The sequence below is a fragment of the Micropterus salmoides genome, unplaced genomic scaffold (genome assembly GCF_014851395.1).
Source record: "Micropterus salmoides isolate LMB-PRFRI ecotype aquatic unplaced genomic scaffold, ASM1485139v1 Ms_hic_scaffold_15, whole genome shotgun sequence".
NCBI lineage: Eukaryota > Metazoa > Chordata > Actinopteri > Centrarchiformes > Centrarchidae > Micropterus > Micropterus salmoides.
In genome coordinates, this window is record NW_024040596.1 from 26685732 (window position 1) to 26708217 (window position 22486).

Genomic DNA, 22486 nt, shown 5'->3' on the forward strand with positions numbered 1-22486 from the left:
TACAAAAAAAGCCTCAGACCAAAAGTACATAAAACTATGTAAATGCAGTTCCGAACCTCATCCACTAGAGGATGCCCACTGGCTCAATGTGATCTCCTGAAATCACCTCACATTCTATCTCCTATTACCCACTAAAAGCTCAGGGGCTGCAGTAAACAAAGAGGCTTTAGAGGTGAATAACCCCAGCTGGGAGAACGTGCTGGCTGGACTCCCTTTGTGTTGTCGTGGTCACAGTGTTGTTCCACTGAGCTGAGCGTCAGCACTAACAGCAGCTGGCATGCTCCAGGCTCTTACTGGCAAATCCCACTGAGTCATCAGCAAGCTGCACCTCTTTGTCCACAGGTTTAGCTGAGCTCTGTGACCTCCCTCCTGTGTCAGAGGACTATCTGCACTGATGCTTAGCCACACCAGTGTGTGAGTGAGTGGGAAACATGAATGATCATGAAGACCAGGCAGAGGAGGACGGACACATGCATGAGAGCATAAATATACAGTGTGTGCATGCACCTCATTACTCAAATCATGTTGGGACCGTTTTAATTGTAATGTGGTTGCATGTTGCATGGCATAAAAATGACTTAAGTTTGTCTTAACTTACTTATTATTATGATCGTGCAGGAATGGCAGAAACAGTTGGAGTCATTCTGTAAAATTTTAGCATTTTTTTTTTTACTTTACATGGATTAAGATGTGTGTGGAAGTGTAAAAGTAGATACTTTATTTAATATTGTTTTATTCCTTTTTTTATAAAGTTTAAATTGGTGGCCACTTTGTGTCATAGGAGAACAAGAACGACAAATACTAATTAATAAAAAATCATTTCAATGGTATATTGACCTTAACTTTGGGAAGAACTTTAATATTGTGTTAAACAACATGCAGTCACAAGGTCTATTATTAACATTACTGCTTAAAATATTTGTAGATGTATCAGATTTCTAGTAGGTTTTAAAAAAAAATATTTGTGCGTTCATGTGTCAGAGAGGAGCATATATATGACATATAAAAGACATTAATAATGCAAAAAGAAAACTCCTTTTCCATAGGCTGTGTAATAATTATATGTAGAACCAATCCTTAATTCTTCAGCTCCACATGTTCATGTAAGACAAGAGTAATTACTGTGCCATGGATGTACAGTTTGGAGTTCTGTTGTGCATCAAAGCTAAAACAAAAATATTTTAAGTGAAGTAAATGTCTGTTACAGCAAGTGCAGAAACATGTTTAGTAACTTCCTTAAAGAAATTTGTTACTGATTTTATTGTGGATATTAGGGCAATCATAATGTTACCTGTATTTATAGAAGCATCAAACATTCATCTTATACTGACCAAGAAAAAGCCATTTTTCTGCATTCAAGTTGTTTGTTCAACAGTGTCTTTGATGCTAGTATACATCATAATGCTGCATTTAGAGATGCATCTCATACCCCAGATGACCTTAGCTTGTATTTGCTGTGTTTGTGTGTGTCATATATGTGTACATAACAGTGCCGTTATTATTGCAATATCCAAACCATGGCTAATTGGAGATATTCATTCTAATAGCCACTGTTAACAGCTACTACTTTCACATTTAGCAACCAAACAAATTGGAATATACTGCTAGTAATATAATGTTACGAGCATATAATGTCAGGTGATGGAAAAATTATGTCATATGTGATGATATTTTACATTTTTCCTTTGAGGAACCATTCCAAACTCTTTGTCGCACACACAAGACTTTGCTCCGTGTTTCATTCATTGATTGTTAGTCCAGAACAAAAAAAAAGGTTGACAAGCTATGAAAATATGTATTTTAAGAAATTGTACGATGATGATTTCTCTGAAAAGTAGAATGTGATTGCTCACAATATCATGGATTTAAATGTCATTAAAAAGTCTAAACCTGTATTTTTTTTTAAAAACAACAGATCTTTCAGTGGCTGGTGCTTTTATTGATTTGAACAGCCATTTAAATCTTGTCAATAACAATAGGGTTTTACAAAAGCCAAGAAGCATCCAGTGTTGCATAAATGGTTGAGCAGTGTACTGAAAATAATCGCACTGGGAGATGTTCAGGTTTTATCTTACCTGCTTATTTTAATTGGACCCAAATTTCTTTGTAATTTAAAATGTAAAACACAAAAACACAACATGCAGGGATAAATATACTGAGCACAATCATCTTTTTATTAAACTCCTAAAGAACAGTTATGGAAAACATGAACTAAAAGAGATATAGTCTAAAAGTTGTGGACGCGACGGAGGGACCCCACAATGGGGTTCATGGCCGCCCACTCAGTGAAGCGGCGGTACTCTCCTCTCTCCAGCAGGTACTGGTGTCCGCGGTAGTTGGGAAGCTCGTAGAAGACCCAGGCACCGTCCTGCACGTGAGCAGAGTGAACCTCGCGGAAGTGCCAGTGTTCGGGCAGGTTGCTCAAATCTTCAGTGAATTCCAACATCTGACCACTGAAGTCAGGACGCTCAAAAATACGAATCCTGAACACACCAGAGGTCTGCAAGACAAGAGGAGCTAAGATAATCTCTGAACAAAGAGTGACCCAGCAGCTCAGATAGCAAAACATAATAAAAAATAAAAAAACTTTGTTGGTATATTATTGTTTTCAGTATATGAGCATGTGAATATGTGTTTTACATTGCAACGGAAGACAAGCTAAGGTTCTCAATTTCTCTTTTTTCACATTTTCTAACGTATTTTCATGAAATATCCAACCTCTACATTTATATACTACTTTATACTTATACTATCATTTGTCTTCCCAATTACTTTTTGAAAGGAACCACCTCCCTATGATATGCATGCAGTGGTGTTTGGGGTGGACAGTTAAACATACAAAGCACAGGATATCATGTGAGAGTTAAAAATAGTGTGCATTACAATTTTAACACTATATCCAATACATTTGGCTCTAAGTTGGATATATCAAAGCTTACAAATATTCCCTGTCAGAAGTATAACGTGGAAGTTGACATGAACACTACTTAAAAGTCAGGAACTCGTCAATATAACTCCAATAAGACATGACTCTGATGAAACCCTTCACCAGCGTTGAGACCAGGGTTTGCATCCTGTGTCCTGCATGTGGTTAAGCTGTAGGCAACAAAAGTATGTTGATTAAAGTTGGTAAGGTAAGATTGTGGTTTAAATTAAATGTTAATTAAGTCTCATCCTCCAAGTCATTTTTGACTTTTCAAAATTTAACCAAGACCAAAATCTTTCCCTGAACCAAACCCTGAATGCCTAAACATAAGCATAAAGAGTTGAATAATGCTTTAGTTGATAATTGACAATTGTTTTGCAAGAGCATTGTCGGATAACACACGATACATTCAGAATCAATTAAATCAATCAAACATTTTCCTTATTATGTTGATGAAAACTTTATCGAGCAGGCATCACCTTCCCCTCTAAATGTTTCTGCTGTTGCAAGTTTAAACATGATCTCTAGGAGACAGGGTTGAAATATTGATGCTAAACATACTGGTGAAGCTGATACTAAAACATTTGTGTGCACCTTCATGAATTTGTCAGGTGCATGTGAAAAGATGCAGAAAGACTCACAAAGTGAATGCCAGAATTATACTGTTGGATTATACAAGGACATCATACTTGTTAGTTCATAAGGATTCTGATATGTTTTCTGAAGGAACTCACGTTTCGGACGATCCGGCAGGACCTGATGCTGTCATTGTATCCCATCCAACGCTGATAATCAGGGTACTCCCCCCTGGTCAGGATGTACTGGTAGCCCAGGTAGTTGGGCCTCTCGAACAGAACCCAGGCCCCGCTCTCCACACGAACAGAGTTGCACCGGTTGATGTGGATGTTGAGTTCGGGACAGTCACTACTGCACTCATAATAGCGACCTTGAAAGTTTTTATCTTCATAAAACACGATCTGGAAGAGAACAATGAGCATTCAGTGGCTATGCTACACTATTATATTGCATATTATAGTATAGCATAGTGTCTATAAAATAACAGCATGCAAACATTTGTCCAAAAGCAACACAGCAAACAATAACAACAAATGTAAGTAAATACATAGTGTAAATACATAGCGGTTGACTATACAATCTGTGCAACAAATCACTTAACTGTAGGAATTTAAGGCAGAATTTCAGTCTGAAGAGGTCAACATGTGGTATAAAGAACAACTTTCATGCAACTCGGTCAGGGAGGGTAAAGTTGTTCTTTATACTGTGTACCGGAGTGACGCTAGAGTTTTGACCTCTTCCAACTCTTCTAACAAATCAAATAATCCAGATATGTGGTCGCAAGCATCATCTGCGTGTCTGCCTACCTTTCCAACACGGTCCATGTTTGGGCCTCACACCAACGTTTGATAACCGTTTGTTAATCTCACCTTTCACATACACAATATTGCCTACAGGCCTAGTCCAGATTTATATATACAGTGTATGTGGGCTCACTGAAATGCACTGCCAGGGCCATCATTGTCATTTTAATTGCCTCAGCATTTAAATCTGCACAATGGCTGATGCTGCAATTGTTTTAAAAAATGCCCAGCTCTACACAGTGTTTACTCACTATCGCAACGGCTGACCTTTTGATCTGTCAATGCCTGATTCCAGAAGCGATTTATTGATCCAATTAAACTGTCTCCTCTGTAGCTGGTACTGAGGCTGATGAGGTGAAGTTGGCTGTTGGCCACAGAGTACTGTGGTGCAGGCTGTAACATCTGTGTTGCAGGAAATATGTGTATTCAGTCTGTCATGCTCCACCCTCTGTCTGCATCCACACCTCAGTACACAGTCAGCTGACAAAGGCTCATTATTCAGTATTTACAGATGCTGAATGTGTTTACAGCCAGTGAACAGCATGATTGATTACTCGAAGCACTATTGCACTTGTTGTCTACAAATATTGATTTTTGTTTATGGCTGTGTGTACGTGTTTACTTTTTTGTGAGCGTGCATGTACACTGAGAGTATTAAAACCGGAGTCAAATTCCTTGTATGTGTACACATACCGGGCCATTAAAGGTGATTCCGATTCTGAAGTGTGCAAAATATATACACTGTCGTTTGTTCTTGTTGAGCTTGTTGTCATGTGTGTATGCTTGTTTTGCGTATATACACAGTAGTAAAAGGAGAGCACAGTCACCCCACCCGGATTCAAACCCAGGTCTACACAGTTTCAAACATGCAACTTGGAACACAACGTCAAAGAACCAGGCTCATTGGTATGGTAGTCAGAACGCATACTCACATACACTAAGGGTAATGTATAAACAGAGTCACATACCTGACAATTAAAGGTGATTATGGTTCTGATTCTGAGGCGTGGAAAAATTCTTGCTAGATTAGTATTGTCAAATTTAAAAAAAAAATTACTGGAATATGTCCTAGGTGACTGCACATATTGTGTTGAAATTCTTAGTCGTAAATCCATCATTCCGAACAACAGAACATTTACCAATTAATGATTTTGAGAAATTATTAATTGTTCAATTGTTTTTCAAGCAAATATGTCAAACATTTTATATTTTCTGCATCTCAAATGTGAGGATTAGCTGTCACACTACATATATGCATATACTGAATATCTTTGGGTTTTGGACTGTTGGTCAGACAAAAGAAGCACTTTGAAGGAATTACTTACTTATTACTGGGCAATAGGATGTTCTATAGGCCTATTAATCAATTAAGTGAGAGAATAACTTGCAGATTTCTCAATAATTCAAAAAATAATAATTTGTTGCACAAATATTTTACATGTCTGGATGACTGTGGCTGTGTCCTTGTGCTCTTTGAAGATTTGTTACACTCCTAATTGTAATATTAAAACAAAACCAAGGAAGACTTTTTGTATTGATGTGTTGTGGGTAAGATACAATTCAAATCATTACAACTTAATTCATCCCTGTAAGGGTTAATGTTCCCATCACAGCGCATAACAGACCTGATTCTTTAAACATGTACGATGATACAGAAATTCTATTTAAAGCACTTGTAGTCAAGTTTATTGTTTGTATTCAGGCAGAAATCTTTCAAATTCCCACAATTTTGTGTAAAGACAATTTGCATGAGAAGTCTCTGGCAATCACTGTGATAAAAATGGTAATCATAAAAGAGCCTTCCGTCCTGTAATCACTACAATATTCATATCAATGAGGGCAGACTACATGTTAGAAACAACCCTCAGTATAATTAAATTAAATGCATCACAAGCTACATCCTCAAAAATTGCGTAAAAGCTGACTTAACACCTCTCTTAAACAAAAACTAAACATCATATTATGATAAATAAGTTGGAGTATTGCTGACTACATTGTTTTTTGTTTTTGCGGGATGACATACTGTACCTTTATTGCCAAAATGCATAATTAATTGAATTATGTTATCATTCATTTCTCTTTATTTTTCATGATGAAAGTCATGAAGTTTCAATATGAAAAAAATACACAGGTACAAACAAACATTAGCATCAAAGAAATTTATTGCAATGCATCACATTACAACAAACTTTAACTGGTTGAATTTCACAGCTGCATGATTCTTCTGACGGAGCCCACAGTTGCTTTCGGAGCTCCCCACTGTGAGTGATGTGGGTACCCCCCTTTCTCCAGCAGGTACTGGCGACCACAGAAGTTGGGATGTTCAAAGAAAACCCAGGAACCCTCAATGACCTTGCAGGACTGGACTTCATTTCTGAGCCATTTCTCCTGGAGAGACTTCATGTTGTCTGTCAACTCCAAAGATTGGCCACCAAAGTTTGGCCGGTCAAACAGCTTCAACATGTATGGCCCTTTGGCCTGAAACCAAAACAGTCAAAGAAATGGGTTTAATTTGATGTATGAGGAAGCGAGTGTGTTTATTTTTTCTTGTTTATTTTTGTTGTGGCACTTGGTGACTTACAGTTTTGATGATCTTGCAGGATCTGACACAGTCATTGAAGCCCATCCAGCGGCGGTAATCATTGTACTCCCCTGGACCAATGATGTACTGGTAGCCCGTGTAGTTGTTACGCTCGTACAGAACCCACCAGCCACCTTCTACCTTGACTGAGTTGCATCGGTGGATGAAGCCCTGCAGGTCAGCAGAGTCCCCTTTGCAGTCATAGGACTTTCCCTGGAAGTCCCGGTCCTCATAGAACACAATCTGGAAAGAATAGGTAAAGACAGGTTTATACACTTAACTATACACTTAATAAAAAGAGGGAAGAAGGAACACATTTAGAAATTTGTATATTCTCACCTTCTCCATCTGTGGTGCTTAAAATACTAGATGCCGTAACAAATGCGGTACTCTTTATACATGGCAGAGACAATACTACCAGCACATGGTTAGCAGTGCATGTAACAATTCAAATATTCATCTAGAGTCTGCCCATTGTTCTTACTCACTGAATTGCTTATCCAAACACAATGGATGTTTAGCAGTGCCAAGTATCTAAACCTGAATCACTGCTCAATCCAAACTGATCTGAACCGTTGCCATAAATCTGTTTCTTTTGTGCAATTTTACGTAAGCTATGAACTGATGGAGAGACACAGAAGCAGCAGTTTTATTCCCAGAATTGGGTTAAATCTAATTCCTTCTCATTTAAGAAAGTAAGTCCACTGTCCAGAAGAAGTTATGTGGGCTTGATTATTCTAAAGCAACATGTGTAGACAATATTCCAGCAAGATTTTGAATGATGCAGCTAAAATTATAACACCCCATGTCAAACACATCATCAACCTATCTCTGGTACAAGTTGCATTTCCAAATGAAATGAAGGCTGCTAGGTTTTATTCCGTTATTCAAGAAAGGAAATAAATTAGATCACAGTAATTACAGACCAGTGTCAATTTTATGTAGTTTATCTAAAATTCAATTTTCAATTCAATTCAATTCAATTTTATTTATATAGCACCAAATCACAACAACAGTTATCTCTGAGCGCTTTTTATAAAAGAGCAGGTCTAGACCATACTCTGTGATGATATTTACAGAAACCCAACAGTTGTTCATAGAGAAGAAAATCCTAGAGAAGACAGTGATTGAGCAAATATATTGTTATATTTCCTCACATAATCTACTCTATGAGTTTTAGTACAGATTTAAGAAATATCATTCTACTGACTCGTGTGCTCAATCTGACTGATTACATTAGAAAAAAAATCAATGGAGGTAATGGTGATATTACACCTTTAAAACGCATTTGACACCATTAATCACTCACTCACTTTAGTGATCAGTCATCAAATAGATAGGTTCTTATCTCAAAGTACAAATGGTAAATGTTTTTCCCGTCCTAAAATACTAGAGTGTGGCGTTCCCCATGAAAGCGTCCTAGGGCTTCTTTTTGTTCCTGCTGTACAAAAATGACTTAAAATCAGCATGTTCATGTGATCTATTTCTCTAGGCAGACGATTCAAACTTACTTATGTTGCAAAAGGATAAAAGTATGATTGAAAAAACCCTAAAGTCAGAGCTTACATTGGTGGATAGCTGGCTAGTGACAATAAGCTATCTCTCCATCGTGGCTGTTTTAGTCTAGGCATTGTTTAAAGAAGCCTGAAGCCTTTGATGTATATTAGATAGCATCCGTTTGTTGGCTAGGATTTTTACATTTTTGGACTTAACTATGTCTGCTGTGCTTGGTATGATGGTGTTCCAAATGCAGTCAAAATTAAACTTCAATCGTCATAGAGCAAGCTTGTCAGAATTGTTCTACCATTATAAGTTTTAGTCTTTGTCACTTACTGGAAATTGTTCTTTTCGTTTTGCTTTGTTTTAGTCAAGATTTTGTCAGTAGACCTCTTTAATCGTAGTCTAACTTCAGTCAAAGTCTCATAATTATCATACGCTGTGGTACTGATTTTGCTGAAGGATTTTCTAGCTTTCTTTCAAAAGTAAACATACCTTAAAATATGTGTTTCAATTATCCAGGATGAGAATGTATCATGGACTTAGCCTAATCTTCTTTCTTCTGACCTGGCTTGAGGTCCCACTCCTTTGTAAAGACTAACTAATTTCCGTTGCATTGCATAGCCAAAGCAGAAAAGGTTTTGACCTGTACAGCATAATCTAGGTTCTCTCTTGTCTGCTGAAAGAGGGCATGAAATTTCGTCTGATTTTTCTTGTTAGTGCGCAATGACTTAGGATTTATTTGCAATTTGCATTGTAAGATATTTTTTTATTTACATTGTCGTTACAATTAAGTAATGTAAAAAAGGTCGTCAACAAAATTTAAAAAATTTAGTCAAACTTTTTGTTGGCAAAATTAACACTGACAATACTGAAGATTTTCTTAGGGTATGTGCCCAGTTATCTTACTGGAGTTTGTACTCTGCAGATCTAAAACACTTGCTAGATAGATAAAATTTCTGTACTCAGCAGCTGTTCTATGGAGAAAGCTATCCATAATTAATTAAGAAGGAAATTCAAGGTTCAAAACCACTGTAGGCACAGGTTGAATTAAATTATCTCATATACTGCTGGTATGTGTTGTGGCAGGATCTAACCATTTTGAGTATTTATTGTTTTTCCTTATTATGCTGTATGAAGTGTCTCTGTTATGTAGTATTTAGTTTTTTTGAATGTATGAGCCTTCAAATTCATCATTTGCTGGCATCCTTCTAAGCCCACCCATCAAAGACCGCAATGGAAATAAGCATACTAGCTGTCTTGTACATGGAGCCCATAAAATGTATTTAATTTTTTTTATTGTTGAATAAAATCAGTCAGTCAATCACTCAATGACACTGGTAACATAAACATATCTAAAAACAACAAAAAACTAAAACTCAAACACTTTCCTAAACAAAAGTAAATTAATCAAAAGAACACAAAGAAAATACTGTAGACCTATTTTTGTTTTTGTAAGAATTTTACATGAGTTCAGTTTTTGACTATTTTTTTGTAATGTCTTTTGCACAACCATTTAAATTTAGGTCATTTGGGGTTGTATGTTGACAGGATCATCTTAAGACACAGGACACCAATCTTAAGAAATAATGATTAACATAAATATAATAAATACTATATATAACTATAAAGTATTCATATCAAGCAAGGACTTCAGCCATTTTTTAACTCACCAGGACAAATTTAGAAACTGATTTATCATAAAGTATTTGCACTGTAATAAATGCAGTCCACCTGTTTGGGCCACCGAAACGTCTGTATGTCATTGATGATATAATTATTACGATACAAAATAAAAATCTTCCCTCACAGTTAAAAAGACCAGTATTGCCGAATAGCCTAGATTCGTCATCCTTTATGACCTTTATATCTTATTCATTAAGAATTAAACTGAATAGTTAAAAGATAATAGTTTCAGCATTCCAGCCCGGGGCCCTTTTCTCTCTCTCTCTCTTTCTCTCCCCCACTTTTCTGTCTCTCTTCAGCTGTACCCATCTATTAAAGGCAAAAAATATTTTGCAACAAGGTATTTTTACTGGTACAGATACAAGACATACTACAAGTTTCTGTTGTGTGCATGAATAATAATTTTTAACCTGATATTATGAAGTTGCGAGGTCTATACATTACAAATCAGGATCTGTGCAGACATCTTTGTGGCTCACTAGCAGGCAATATGTTAATGTTGAACTAATAATGTCTTCTTTCAACAATTTTGTAAATTAATTTTATCAGTTATCTTGCACTTGCAAATGTCTTATGATGTAATACCTGTGCCTGCCGATGTTTAGTATGATCTGATGTCAGTCTGTCTTGAGATGTAAATGGTGTCAATCAATGTTACTGGTGCGCACTAGAAGACAAGACTAAAAGCCTTTGAAGTGTGAGGTAACATAATAAGAAAGAATCAGACAATACTGTCGTGAGTAAGAAATACTTTTATTCATTTGAGTGCAACACTCAGGGTTCTGGGGAGAGGACAAATTTCCAAATGGAAAAAGCAGTTGGGAAGCTGCAGGGTTCTCGAATCTTAGCCTCCAGGGACTCTGAACCTCCTGAGATTGTTCTAGAGCTTCCTCAAGATAGGATTCTGGAACATTGAATTTTTAAATTTGAAATTTGCCATAGGTCTTTGGAACTCATGTTCTGAAACTGATTTTCTTTAGAACTCTAGAACTTTGGTGGCCTAATGCACTCAAATAACTCTTTTAGGGGCTGGAGAACCCTGGATGGTCGCTGTTGTTCTAGAACTCCGTGATCATGCGGAAGGATCCGGCAGCAGGGGAGGTGGCGCCCCAGTCTGTATAGTTGTGGTACTCGCCACGTTCCAGGAAGTACTGGTGTCCGCGGTAGTTGGGCTGCTCGTAGAGGATCCAGGCACCATCTATCACCACGCAGGAGTGGAACTCCCCAAACTTGAAGGCCTCGTAAACCGATGGGCAATCCTCAACACACTCTAGAGCTTGGCCGGCAAAATCCTTCTTGTCATAGAATCGGATCTTCCAGGACTTCCCATAAACCTATGAAAGAGTAAGAGAATTGAAGTTGATGAAATTAATTTAGTATTTAGTATCTGAATTATTTTATCTATCCTTTTCTTTCCTAGTTTTCTTTCAGCTCACATCTGCAAATGGGTTTCTTGGCTGTTTTCCTGGGTTCCTTCAATAATTGATGTGCATGGGCATGGACATAAAACACCCTGCTGCCAAATCATGAGCCTTTTATCTCTCCTTTTTCTCTGTTGGCCTTTGACTGATTACTGCTTGGTTGGTGCACTCTGTGGTATTTCACTGGAGCTGGGCACACTACGAAACTGGTGCATTAACAATATTATTACATGAATAAGACCATCATTACTTAAGGATGACTTTTAAAAGCTTTGTAACCTGTTGGTTATGTTCTAAAAAGCATCTATTGGTTATTGAGCTCACATTTTTGATAGAGCGACATGACTTGATGCTGTCATTGAATCCCATCCACTGCTGGTGATCAGCGTATTCCCCGGGGCTCAGGATGTACTGGTTGCCAGTGTAGTTGGGACGCTCATACAGCACCCAGCAGCCACTCTCCACCTTAATGGAGTTGCAACGGCTGAAATAAGAGCGCAGGTCAGGACTATCAGTGCTGCACTCATAGCTTCGGCCTTGGAAACTCTTATCCTCGAAGAATGCAATCTGGATGGAAGGAAACAGAGACAAAGCCTGGTAAACTATCATACCAACATTGCCAGGGTATCATTAAATTTACAGCAAAGTAGACATGAGAACGTTTACATGCACTACATAGTCACTGCCTGAAAGATCTTGAAAACCTTTAGAAAATAGCATTTGCTCCTTACCTTCCCCATTGTTAATGATATTGCTTGCCTCCCACCCAGCTGCAGCAGTGTTGTGGTTTATATTGAGATGCAGAATGTGCAGACGAGGGAAAGCTATTGTCATCTAAATTAGCTTGATTTGCATATCAGCAAAATGGTTTGTACAAGTTTGATTTCCCTTTGTCCACATGTGATGGCCTCATATCCAAGAAGTGCCAAAACTGACATGTAAAACTTATAAAGGCCAACAACCATACTCAATGATAATTGTTTGGATTGTTTCCATTGAGTTCTGCCCTATCAAATGATCATTTATTTGTTATTTGGTTTCCATCAGTGGTTCTTTTTTTTTTTTGAGATAAGCAATTAATTGGTAAATTGTCTTCATTTTGCTTTTTTACAAGAAGAGAATTTAGAATATGATCATGAGGGGAAGGGGAAATGTAGTATTTTATTCCTGGACAATGATTGGGACTGCAATGTCTCATCTTTAATTCCAATATTTCATACATGTTGTTATTGCTAGCAATGCACCAGTGTTTTAATTTATTCAGGAGACCAGATTTTTTGTTGGTTGTTATTAGGTGAGCAACAGCATGCATGCAAAATGAAATGAAAACAAAACTAAGAAAATACCAAACTCAACAAGCAAATTAGATTGATTGGTTTTAACTTTGTTTTTTGGGCTCTTTCCTCTCTGTTTGAGACTTTAATGCCATGACACATTATGGAGGGCACCTAAGGTCTTAATGCATTATGGAAATGTAAGGATTTAAAGAATCTGTTTCATTAAACTCAACATTTCCATAATAACAGTGATTTTTCTATCCAAAGTGCAGTGCCACCTCCTCAGAAATGAACTCACAGCAGACATTCAGATTTGCCCTAGCAGGGAAAGCACAGGTGTAAATAATAACATTAATAAGGACCTTGTTAAGTGGAGTGCAGCCAACACCTGTGTTTAAGTCCAAACATCTGCAGGGAGAAAGTCTATTTGAGATTTGAGTCATTCATAAAAAGCTGAATAAAGCTGGTGTTTTATTGTTTATATGGACTTTTGCTTGGTTGACAATGGAGGAAAACAGGATGTATAGTATAGAAGCTTAACATCATTACTGCCAACAGCAAAAGACTGACCCTGACTGTATCGTAACTTCCTTCAGACTAGTCTTTTAAACTGAAAGTCAAAGCCAGTTGAAACAAAGACATACATATGGTGCACAGCAATGGGGCTTTTTCACAGAATTCCTTTTGACATGTCACAGTAGGAAAAAGCACAGGCAAAAATGAATGATGGCTGAATTCCATTTAGCTGCTTCAGTTTCAGGGTCCTGGTACTGTGCTTGCTGACTCACTGTCATGCTGTTATGGTTTACTGGGACAGACAAGAGCCACTGTTAATGTTTCTAATAACAACGGCGTTTTTCCTGCTATGACAAATCAAAATATCTGATGTGAAAAAGGTGTCATAAAAATATTGATAGAAGTATAAGCCCCGCATAAAACAACTGACTGAAAAGTACTTTACTCATACCGACCTTTGCGAGCTGTTGCAAATACTGTTAGCAAAAGATACTGAGTTAATCTAAATGTATTATTTATAGACCAATACACACAGTTTTGCCTTGTATATAATTCACAGTAAAGTGAAAGGATTTTTTTTTTTTTGCAGAGAGAGGAGGAAAATGATGTTACTAGGCACCAGATGCATTGGGATCCACATTAAGGGATCAGAAATAAACAAAGGCTGTTTACCAAAATATTCTCTAATGTATTGTAATTAAACTTAGCTTCTCCTTGTCACTCTAATCATTCCCATTCTGAGAAATGCAAAAACTGCAGCCAGTTCTTCTCCCTCCTCTCCTGCCTTGTGTCTTCCACCCATTTCCCCTCCCTTTGTTCTGGATCATGATGGCACAAATAAAATTAACAGCGATCGCAGAGCTGCTTATTCATCAGCTTCCACATAATTTAAATAACAAAACCCTGTTACAGCGCGTATAAAGTATAAAAGCCGCCTGGCAGCCACTGGTTGTTGGACAGATTCCCACAAACACAGATCATCAAACATGGGCAAGGTATGTAGAGAGTAGAGAACAAGAACTATTCTGTGCAGGACAAACTCGGCAGACACAAAATGTAAACAAGTGAAAAAAACTAAAAGAGAGGGACATGAAACAATATAAGCTTACAAAAGTACATTTTAAAATGGACAAATTAAGACCTGTTCCAAATCATTTTATACTGTCTGAATTCTTCTTTTCAACAGATCATCTTCTACGAGGACAGGAACTTCCAGGGTCGCTCCTATGAGTGCATGAGCGACTGCTCTGACATGACCTCCTACCTGAGCAGGTGCCACTCCTGCAGGGTGGAGAGCGGCTGCTTCATGGTCTACGACCGTCCCAACTACACGGGAAACCAGTATTTCCTGAGGAGAGGAGAGTACGGCGACTACATGTCTTTTGGCATGAGTGATTCTATCCGATCCTGCCGTTTAATTCCTCTGGTATGCAAGGAATTTGAAAAGATAAACTTATTACAACTGAGAACTCATATCCGAGTTATCTTTAATGTCTAATCAATAGAAAATGTAGTCAGAATAGTCAAATCCGTTGCTAATTTGCTGTGTTCTATTGAGAAAGACCAAATTGTTAAAAAATAGCATGGCAGACTCAGTAATAAACACATTTTAGTGTTAACAGCAGCCAAATCACAGTCTAAAGTCTAAAGTCCTATGCTGACTTGTCCTCCTCTGTGTATTCATCAACAGCACAGAGGCCAGTTCAGGATGAAGATCTATGAGAGGGAGAACTTCGGTGGTCAAAGTCATGAGCTGATGGACGACTGCGACAACATCCAGGACCGTTACCGTATGTCCGACTGCCAGTCCTGCCACGTGATGGACGGCCACTGGCTGATGTACGAGCAGCCCAACTACAGAGGCAGGATGATGTACCTGAGGCCCGGAGAGTACAGGAGCATGAAAGATGTGGGATACAGCGGCATGAGGGTCAGCTCTGCCAGGCGTATAATGGAGTCCTGTTGAAGCAGAGAAAAAGAAATGAGTTGTTGAATAAAATGAAAGTGGAATCAAACGTCACCTTGTCATTGTGTTTTCCGTATATGAAATAGAAGACAAGTTATTTTTGTGTGTCTGTGAGGGTTAACTCTGCACAACTGGTCTGTAAAGTGAGCTACTATTTTCACCCGTCACAAATTGTATGGCAGTGTTACAACTTTAATGTACAAACTCCAAATTACACACCTGCCAGTGAGTTATAGCTAAATACAGAAAAATACAGACTGTAGTTACATTATACATCCTGTATTATGAGGTTACATACAAACCAAATCTTTTAATTCACCATGATGAAAATATTCTCTGTGTGTGCATCATCTTGCTCTGCAATGATCATAAATCTAACAAATATACTCCAAAACAGGTGTAAGTCAGGCTCAATTTATTTTTTTTATATCGACTGTTAAAACAGTTGACACACAGTTAGATAATATGAACACACAATGCACATACACTCACTGGCCACTTAATAAGCATTCAGAACTGCCTTAATTCTTCGTGGTATACTTTCAATGTCGGAAACATTCCTCAGATACTTTGGTCCATATTGATATGATAGCATCGCGCAGTTGCTGCAGATTTGTCGGCTGCACATCCATGATGTGAATCTCTTGTTCCACCACATCCTAAAGGTGCTCTATTGGATTGAGATCTGGTGACTGTGGAGGCCACTGGAGTACAGAGAACTCACTGTCTTGTTCAAGAAACCAGTTTGAGATGATTTGAGCTTTGTGACATGGTGCAACAATACTCAGGTAGGCTGTCGCGTTTAAACAATACTTAATTGGTACTAAGGGGCCCAAAGTGTGCCATGAAAATATCCCCCACATCGTTGCCTTTCTGTCATCTAAAACCAGTCTGCCCATTCTGGTCTAACCTCTGACATCAACGAGACATTCTCAACTGCCGCTCACTGGATATTTTCTCTTCTTCGGACCATTCTCTGTAAACCCTAGAGATGGCTGTGCGTTAAAAATCCCAGTAGATCAGCAGTTTCTGAAATACTCAGAGCAGGGTTAGGTAAAGGGTTAGGTTTAGGGTTACTTAAATCCCCTTTCTTCCCCATTCTGATGCTTGGTTTGAACTTCAGCAAGTTGTCTTGACCATGTCTACATGCTTAAATACATTGAGTTGTTGCCATGTGACTGGCTGATTAACTATTTGTGTTAACAAGCAATTGAACAGGTGTACCTAACAAAGTGGCTGGTGAGTGTTTTATACATGCAACTGTCTACATTATGTGTAAGTAACTAAATTGGGCAGTCACACTGCTTTGTTGCAAAGATGTTTTAGCGTGTAACTCTTAAAGGGGACTGCCACCAGTTTTATATATAAAGTTCAGTTTACCGCTCAGCTTGTGAACACACAGTTATGTACTGTCTTCTGTGGCCCTGAAGTAGTTATGTGTGAAATTGTGAGAAAATAACCCCTAATGATGTCAGCAGGACATCACCAGCTGGGGACACATCAGAAAATGTGTGACTCAGCATTTTTTGGCCAATACTGGGGACTAAATGCCAGGATATATCAGCTTCTGCTACTTTGATCTTTCTTCTAATCTGCCTCTTGTGAGTCCCCCAACTTTACAAAAGTACAACACTAAATTGCTGGATTACACCTTTAAAAGTAGTCAGTGAGCCACTGTGAGAATGAGTTAACGTGCATTGGTATCTGTCCTATGTATATGAGAGCATGTGATGTGTTGCATGGTAGTATGTTTTGAGAGATGTCTGTTTTTGTGTTGTTTTTGCAAAGCTGCAGAACGACTCCAAAACATAAAACATATCTTATCTTATCTGATAAAAGGGGTTTTCAATGTCTGTGAATATATTTTCACCTTGGAACTGGCTCAGCGTCATTCAATCTCCAGACAATAAATCAATGTCACTTTGAACAACAAGCAACAGACATTCAGATCACAAATTGTTACAGTAAAGAGCAACAAATACATGCTAAATCCTTCAAAATATTAGTGTGAATATTGCCATACAACATATTGTGTACTTGTACAAAACACAACTTATCTGACAGAGAGGGCACATGTCAAGGCAGTATTCAAATCCTTTATTTAAGAAAAAGTAACAAAACCACAAGTAAAAATACTAGTAAAAGTCCTGAAATGTAAATGTTTCTTAAGTAAAAGTACTCAAGTATGATTAGCAAACTGCACTTAAAGTATCTAAAGTTAAAGTAACTTTCTTCTTTCAAAACCAGAGTAACAAGATGTTTCACAGCTGCACAGAAATAACAAGTACAGTAAATGTGAAAAATGGCCCTGTTGAGCATTATACTATTATGCATTATATTATTGGATCATTCTTACCAATGCATTAATGTGTAAGTATAATTTGAAACTGTTGTAGCGGTCTGAACTAATTTTGTTTCATAAACCTTTGGGTTGTCTATAAAAATGTGTCATATTTTATAAGCTACATATGTGAAAATTTGAATTTGTAAAGTAAATGTGGATATTAATTGCATGCAGTGAAGCAAAAAGTAAAATATTTCCCTTGGAAATCTATTGGAATAGAAATTTAAAGTAGCAGAAAATGGAAATGCAGTACCTCACGTTTATATTCAACTACACTACTTAAGTAAAAGTACTTTGTTTGTTACCTTGTTAGTGAACTGTTGAACTCAATCAAAAGACAAATACATCATTTTATGTATCCAGATGATGCACTAATGATGTGAATGTGACAAAGTGCTTGTCACCACAGAGCTAACACTGACAGCACAAAGAGTCCCAGCTGATGCATTTGCTGCTGTCACCCACCTGTACCCCATAGGACAGCCACTGCAGTTGGCACTTTACCAGATGCATACAGTCTGGAATAATAACCATTTACAGACCGATTTAACAAACATGATGGCCCTGTATGCTAGCCTGCTGAGTAAGATATTCAAAACAATGGCTCCATAGATCATTTAGCTATCATGTTGGGTATAAAAGTAACAGAGAGTTTGGCTCGGCAAAGTACCAGTGCAATCAGGGGTTAGGATCGAACACCAAAATGGGCAAAGTAAGGGACCATTTTTATGTAGTAATTTAAACACTTTTAACACAACATTTTAGACATGTGCTGTTAATGTATAATGTACTATCTTTTATTTTTAGATCATTTTCTACGAGGACAAGAACTTCCAGGGTCGCTCCTATGAGACCAGCAGCGACTGTGCTGAGCTGACCTCCTACCTGAGCCGCTGCAACTCCTGCAGGGTGGAGAGTGGCTGCTTCATGGTCTATGAACGTCCAAACTACATGGGTCACCAGATGCTGGCGAGGAGGGGAGAGTACCCTGACAACCAGCGCCTGATGGGAATGACCATGAGTGACTGTATCCGTTCCTGCCGCATGATCCCAATGGTATGAAGCTCTCTGTTCTGCTCTCATGTGTGTAAGGTCAAGGATACAAACATAAGCCTTAATTAAAAACCCTCCGACACAGCACAGAACCACCTTTGACTGTCTCTTCACATGTCATTTACAGCACAGAGGTCCTTTCAGGATGAGGATCTACGAGAGAGAGAACTTCCAGGGCCAGAGTCATGAGCTGATGGACGACTGCGACAACATCCAGGATCGCTACCGTATGTCCGACTGCCAGTCCTGCAATGTGATGGACGGCCACTGGCTGATGCACGAGCAGCCCCATTACAAAGGCAGGATGATGTACCTGAGGCCCGGAGAGTACAGGAGCATGAGAGACATGGGAATGGGTCCCATGGACATGAGGATCGGATCCATCCGACGTATCATGGAATCCTGTTAGAGAATAGAACGGGCTCTAGATTTGAAAATGTAATCAATAAATATTAATAAAGAATTTATCAATTTATCATTCATGTTGAGTTTCAAAACATCGGCTAGTGAGCTGGGAGTAAATTTTGAGCGCCATCACGAAATTGGAGAGAAAATAACAGTATTCAGCTGTTCCTGTATGTCAAAGGACAGTTTGGGCTGCATCCCATAGTCAGGTCAAGACTTCTTCTTCTTTTACCTATGAAATGTGTTATGTCATATATGATGCATGTGACATTAAAACTTTATTTCAAAGGATAAAAATGATAGCTGTGAGATTGTGCATGATTTACCTTTAGTTTCCTGAAATGATAAATAGATACATGATACAATATACTTTATTTAAGTGTTCGAAAACACAGCAAATAAATAGAAAAATTGTTTGAGGAAGACAGGCAGGTGTTTTATTAGCGTGTCAATACTTAAAATACTTAAAATGTCACAATTCCAGTAACACTTAGTAGTATAAAGGACATTGTTATTGGCCCGTTTCACAGCACACATTGCAGGAAAATTACAGGGGGAACAATGCTAACAATGGCTACCAGGCTCTGGTTTGTGCTTGTTGGCTCACTGAGACAATACAGTAAATAAAGTGAAAAAGTGGGAATTTCATACCAAAAAGACTGCAACTTTGGAAGATAACTGGCTGATGTGATTGACTCAAGACTGCTAAAGCTTTATATTAAATGCATATAAATTCTGGATTGTGTTTTTACACAGAGTGAGGAGCTGTGGATTTTTGTACCCCATCTTTTACATTGGAATCATGTTACTGTCAAGGGACAAAACAAAAACAAAAACTTGAACAAAGTCACCATTAATGTTGTCAATTTACCTGTGCTTTTCCTGTTATGACCAGTCAACGGTGAATTGTCAGGTCAATGCATTTCAGCTTGTGGCCTTTGTCAGGGGTCATCATACCAAACATATTAAACTAAAAATATCTTATGGCTTTTCTCACTAAATTCAAATGTCCCGCAGTGTCGGTTCCTCTGCCCTCCAGCACATCTGTTAAACAGGGATCCATGTCACCACACAGTACACTTTAGTGAACTGAAATATCCCTGCATACTAAACCTTTTAAGTTGTCGATTACATTTTACACAATATGCAGAATAAACAAAAAATAAGTAGAATGAACCATATTGAACCAAATTTGTATAATGTATGTGTATGTTTGTGTAAACATTCAAAAATGCAATAAAAATAGAGTTGTTTTTCCCCCAAAGTATCTCAATGCACCTTTGAGGAAGCAGTCCGTGCTATTCTTAATATTGGGTCATTTATAAAGAGAAAGCTAAAGCTAGTTTATTGTCAAGCTGTGGAAGGAAATTCACTAGATAAGACTCTGCCAAAGATGTGCTGAGTTTTTTGGAATTAAAGTCTATTTTAGAACAATAAAATCTGATTCCCTCAATAAGATATATTCTGACCATGATCTAACAAAGGGGCATATCTAGGATAGGCAAAAAAAAAAGTTCAGTTCAGTTCAGTGTATCATTTAAACAGTGTTGTCAAAGCAGTTTGCAACCAAATCAAAACATTTACATTAAAATACAGCATAACAAGATTCATTCAATCAAGATCTTTCAATTTATCAGTTATAAATTACAGAAATGTAGTGTTTGGAGTTATCTAGGAGGATCCAAATAAAGAATAATAAAAAGGTGGATGTGGATAGAAAAAGAGTAGCTTCTCTTCAGACTCCAATCCAATCCACTTTATTTATTTAGGTTACCAAAGTGCTTTACAGAGATGATATAAAATATGCTCATGATAAATAAAAACAAAAACAAAACAAATAACACCAACACTGACAGCAAGACCACAGCAGCTCTCATGCTGAATTAAAAGCCATGGAATAAAAGTATGTTTTTAAACGAGATTTAAAGGTGTGGAGGTTGGGCGCCACTTTAATGTGAGGAGGTAAGTCATTCCACAGTTTGGGGGCAACTGCTGAAAAAGAGCGATCGCCCCTGGTCTTCAGCCTGGTCCTGGGCAACTAATGTCTGTGATTTTATAACATCTTTTGGGGGGCTTTTGTGTTTCTTGGGTAGGAACAGCTGAAGAGAGACAGCAAAGAGGCAAGAAAGAAGGGATAGTAGCACCGGGATGCCCCAGTCATTTTACTTTTATCCAAAACATGAGTGGACAATGCTGTAAAAAAAAAAAGAAAACCAGAAACATAGTCAAGTCAGGTGACAATGACATTAATTTGTGTCAACAGCGTGCATGTGCACTTTGGAAAACATCCAAACTTAATACACAAAAATATTTTATTTCCATCACTTTTCCACAGAATGACACCAAACATATGTGAAAAGTGTATTCAAACTCAAAACATTTTCTTCAAAGTAAATCAATGTTATGTGACATCTGACAGCTAGCAAGGGCAAGTGGGAATGAGTACAAACAAGTACCTATACTTGATACCCAAAGGTCGTAAGCTTGGCAGCCCTAATTTGCTTTTGATTAGGCAAAGTGAAACCTGGGCACCTGAACTGGGCAAAATTCTGTAAAAAAATGACTTCTAAAATATGTTAGACGAGCATTATGTTGCAGTAGTTTGTTCCAAGTTGGCAAAATATACAGACTCATTAAATTTACAGTCCAACACATATTATCAAATCTGTATTAGCAAAAAGTTATGTATAAAACATTAGAAACAATTTCAACAAGTCCTTAGGAATCTAAATGAGAAAAAGGTGTCATGTGACATCACCAATAGTTGTAGACTGATATAACTGTTTTCTGATCTAAAGTCAATGTTTGTTTAGGTTAAGGGACTCAAATTAGTAACAAACATTAATCTTCTCTAAAAGGAGAAGGAAAATTGTCAGTTATCCCTACAGCAAGTCTAAACTCTAAAAGATAAAAAGATCTTTACTATTTTTTAGATTTATCTTTAAGAGTATGTAATAGCAAAGTTTTAATATTATTAATAAAAAACATATATAAATCAATATGTCCATTGTCAGTCCAGCCTTCATGGAAATGTAATGACCTATTCAGATTGTTGCATCATTTGCAAAATGATTATGCTTATAATTATAATAACTTGATTTTATTAGCTGATTGTCATCTGATTGTTTTTACATAAATTGATTTTAAATTCTATTTAAGAAAGTATTTTTTATCATTTAGTAAGTGAAATATAAAATACACAGTGAACGATAGGGATGGCTATCATATTACTGTTGGAAGCTTCTCTTTATTATCTTTACGTTAGACAATAATACTGCATGTGTACACTACATGCATTTCCACCAGAGCGGTATAGTGCTAGATAATAACCCTTTAGTGCCCTGACTGCTCAGTAGGCTTCCATTGCATGTTGCTGGGTCAGGGATTTGCACAATAGAAGCCCTACATACTTTTTTCACATTAGGCCAGTATAAA

General features: G+C 37.6%; 5 protein-coding genes across 5 annotated transcripts; 2 read left to right on the top strand and 3 right to left on the bottom strand.

Annotated features, from left to right (window-relative positions):
• Positions 1–2227: 2227 nt before the first annotated feature.
• On the bottom strand, positions 2228–4326 carry crygs3 (crystallin, gamma S3). Its single transcript, XM_038719957.1, has 3 exons — positions 4309–4326; positions 3661–3903; positions 2228–2500 (listed from the first exon to the last, which is right to left on the bottom strand). The coding sequence occupies exons 1-3, from the start codon at positions 4324–4326 to the stop codon at positions 2228–2230; spliced, it is 534 nt and encodes a 177-aa protein (XP_038575885.1).
• A 2177-nt stretch (positions 4327–6503) lies between these two features.
• Positions 6504–7234, bottom strand: LOC119903551 (gamma-crystallin S-1-like). Its single transcript, XM_038719805.1, has 3 exons — positions 7226–7234; positions 6887–7129; positions 6504–6783 (listed from the first exon to the last, which is right to left on the bottom strand). Exons 1-3 carry the CDS (start codon positions 7232–7234, stop codon positions 6511–6513), a joined length of 525 nt encoding a protein of 174 aa, XP_038575733.1. The 3' UTR covers positions 6504–6510.
• Positions 7235–10854: 3620 nt separating this feature from the next.
• On the bottom strand, positions 10855–12099 carry LOC119903552 (gamma-crystallin M2-like). Its single transcript, XM_038719807.1, has 2 exons — positions 11815–12099; positions 10855–11403 (listed from the first exon to the last, which is right to left on the bottom strand). The coding sequence occupies exons 1-2, from the start codon at positions 12097–12099 to the stop codon at positions 11128–11130; spliced, it is 561 nt and encodes a 186-aa protein (XP_038575735.1). The 3' UTR covers positions 10855–11127.
• Positions 12100–14269: 2170 nt separating this feature from the next.
• Positions 14270–15285, top strand: LOC119903553 (gamma-crystallin M3-like). The gene is made up of 3 exons (XM_038719808.1): positions 14270–14278; positions 14470–14709; positions 14974–15285. The coding sequence occupies exons 1-3, from the start codon at positions 14270–14272 to the stop codon at positions 15247–15249; spliced, it is 525 nt and encodes a 174-aa protein (XP_038575736.1). The 3' UTR covers positions 15250–15285.
• A 3011-nt stretch (positions 15286–18296) lies between these two features.
• On the top strand, positions 18297–19055 carry LOC119904554 (gamma-crystallin M3-like). Its single transcript, XM_038721331.1, has 3 exons — positions 18297–18305; positions 18401–18649; positions 18774–19055. The coding sequence occupies exons 1-3, from the start codon at positions 18297–18299 to the stop codon at positions 19053–19055; spliced, it is 540 nt and encodes a 179-aa protein (XP_038577259.1).
• Positions 19056–22486: the final 3431 nt, after the last annotated feature.

Bases quoted from the DNA above. Each gene is read 5' to 3' on its own strand.
- crygs3 (XM_038719957.1), bottom strand. The intron at 2,501-3,660 runs GTGAGTTCCTTC...CTTGTCTTGCAG, and splicing joins CCTGCCGGATCGTCCGAAAC to ACCTCTGGTGTGTTCAGGAT.
- LOC119903551 (XM_038719805.1), bottom strand. The intron at 6,784-6,886 runs GTAAGTCACCAA...TTTTGGTTTCAG, and splicing joins CCTGCAAGATCATCAAAACT to GCCAAAGGGCCATACATGTT.
- LOC119903552 (XM_038719807.1), bottom strand. From the start codon at position 12,099: ATGATAGTTTACCAGGCTTTGTCTCTGTTTCCTTCCATCCAGATTGCA. The intron at 11,404-11,814 runs GTGAGCTCAATA...ACTCTTTCATAG, and splicing joins CATGTCGCTCTATCAAAAAT to GTTTATGGGAAGTCCTGGAA.
- LOC119903553 (XM_038719808.1), top strand. The intron at 14,710-14,973 runs GTATGCAAGGAA...ATTCATCAACAG, and splicing joins CCTGCCGTTTAATTCCTCTG to CACAGAGGCCAGTTCAGGAT.
- LOC119904554 (XM_038721331.1), top strand. The intron at 18,650-18,773 runs GTATGAAGCTCT...TGTCATTTACAG, and splicing joins CCTGCCGCATGATCCCAATG to CACAGAGGTCCTTTCAGGAT.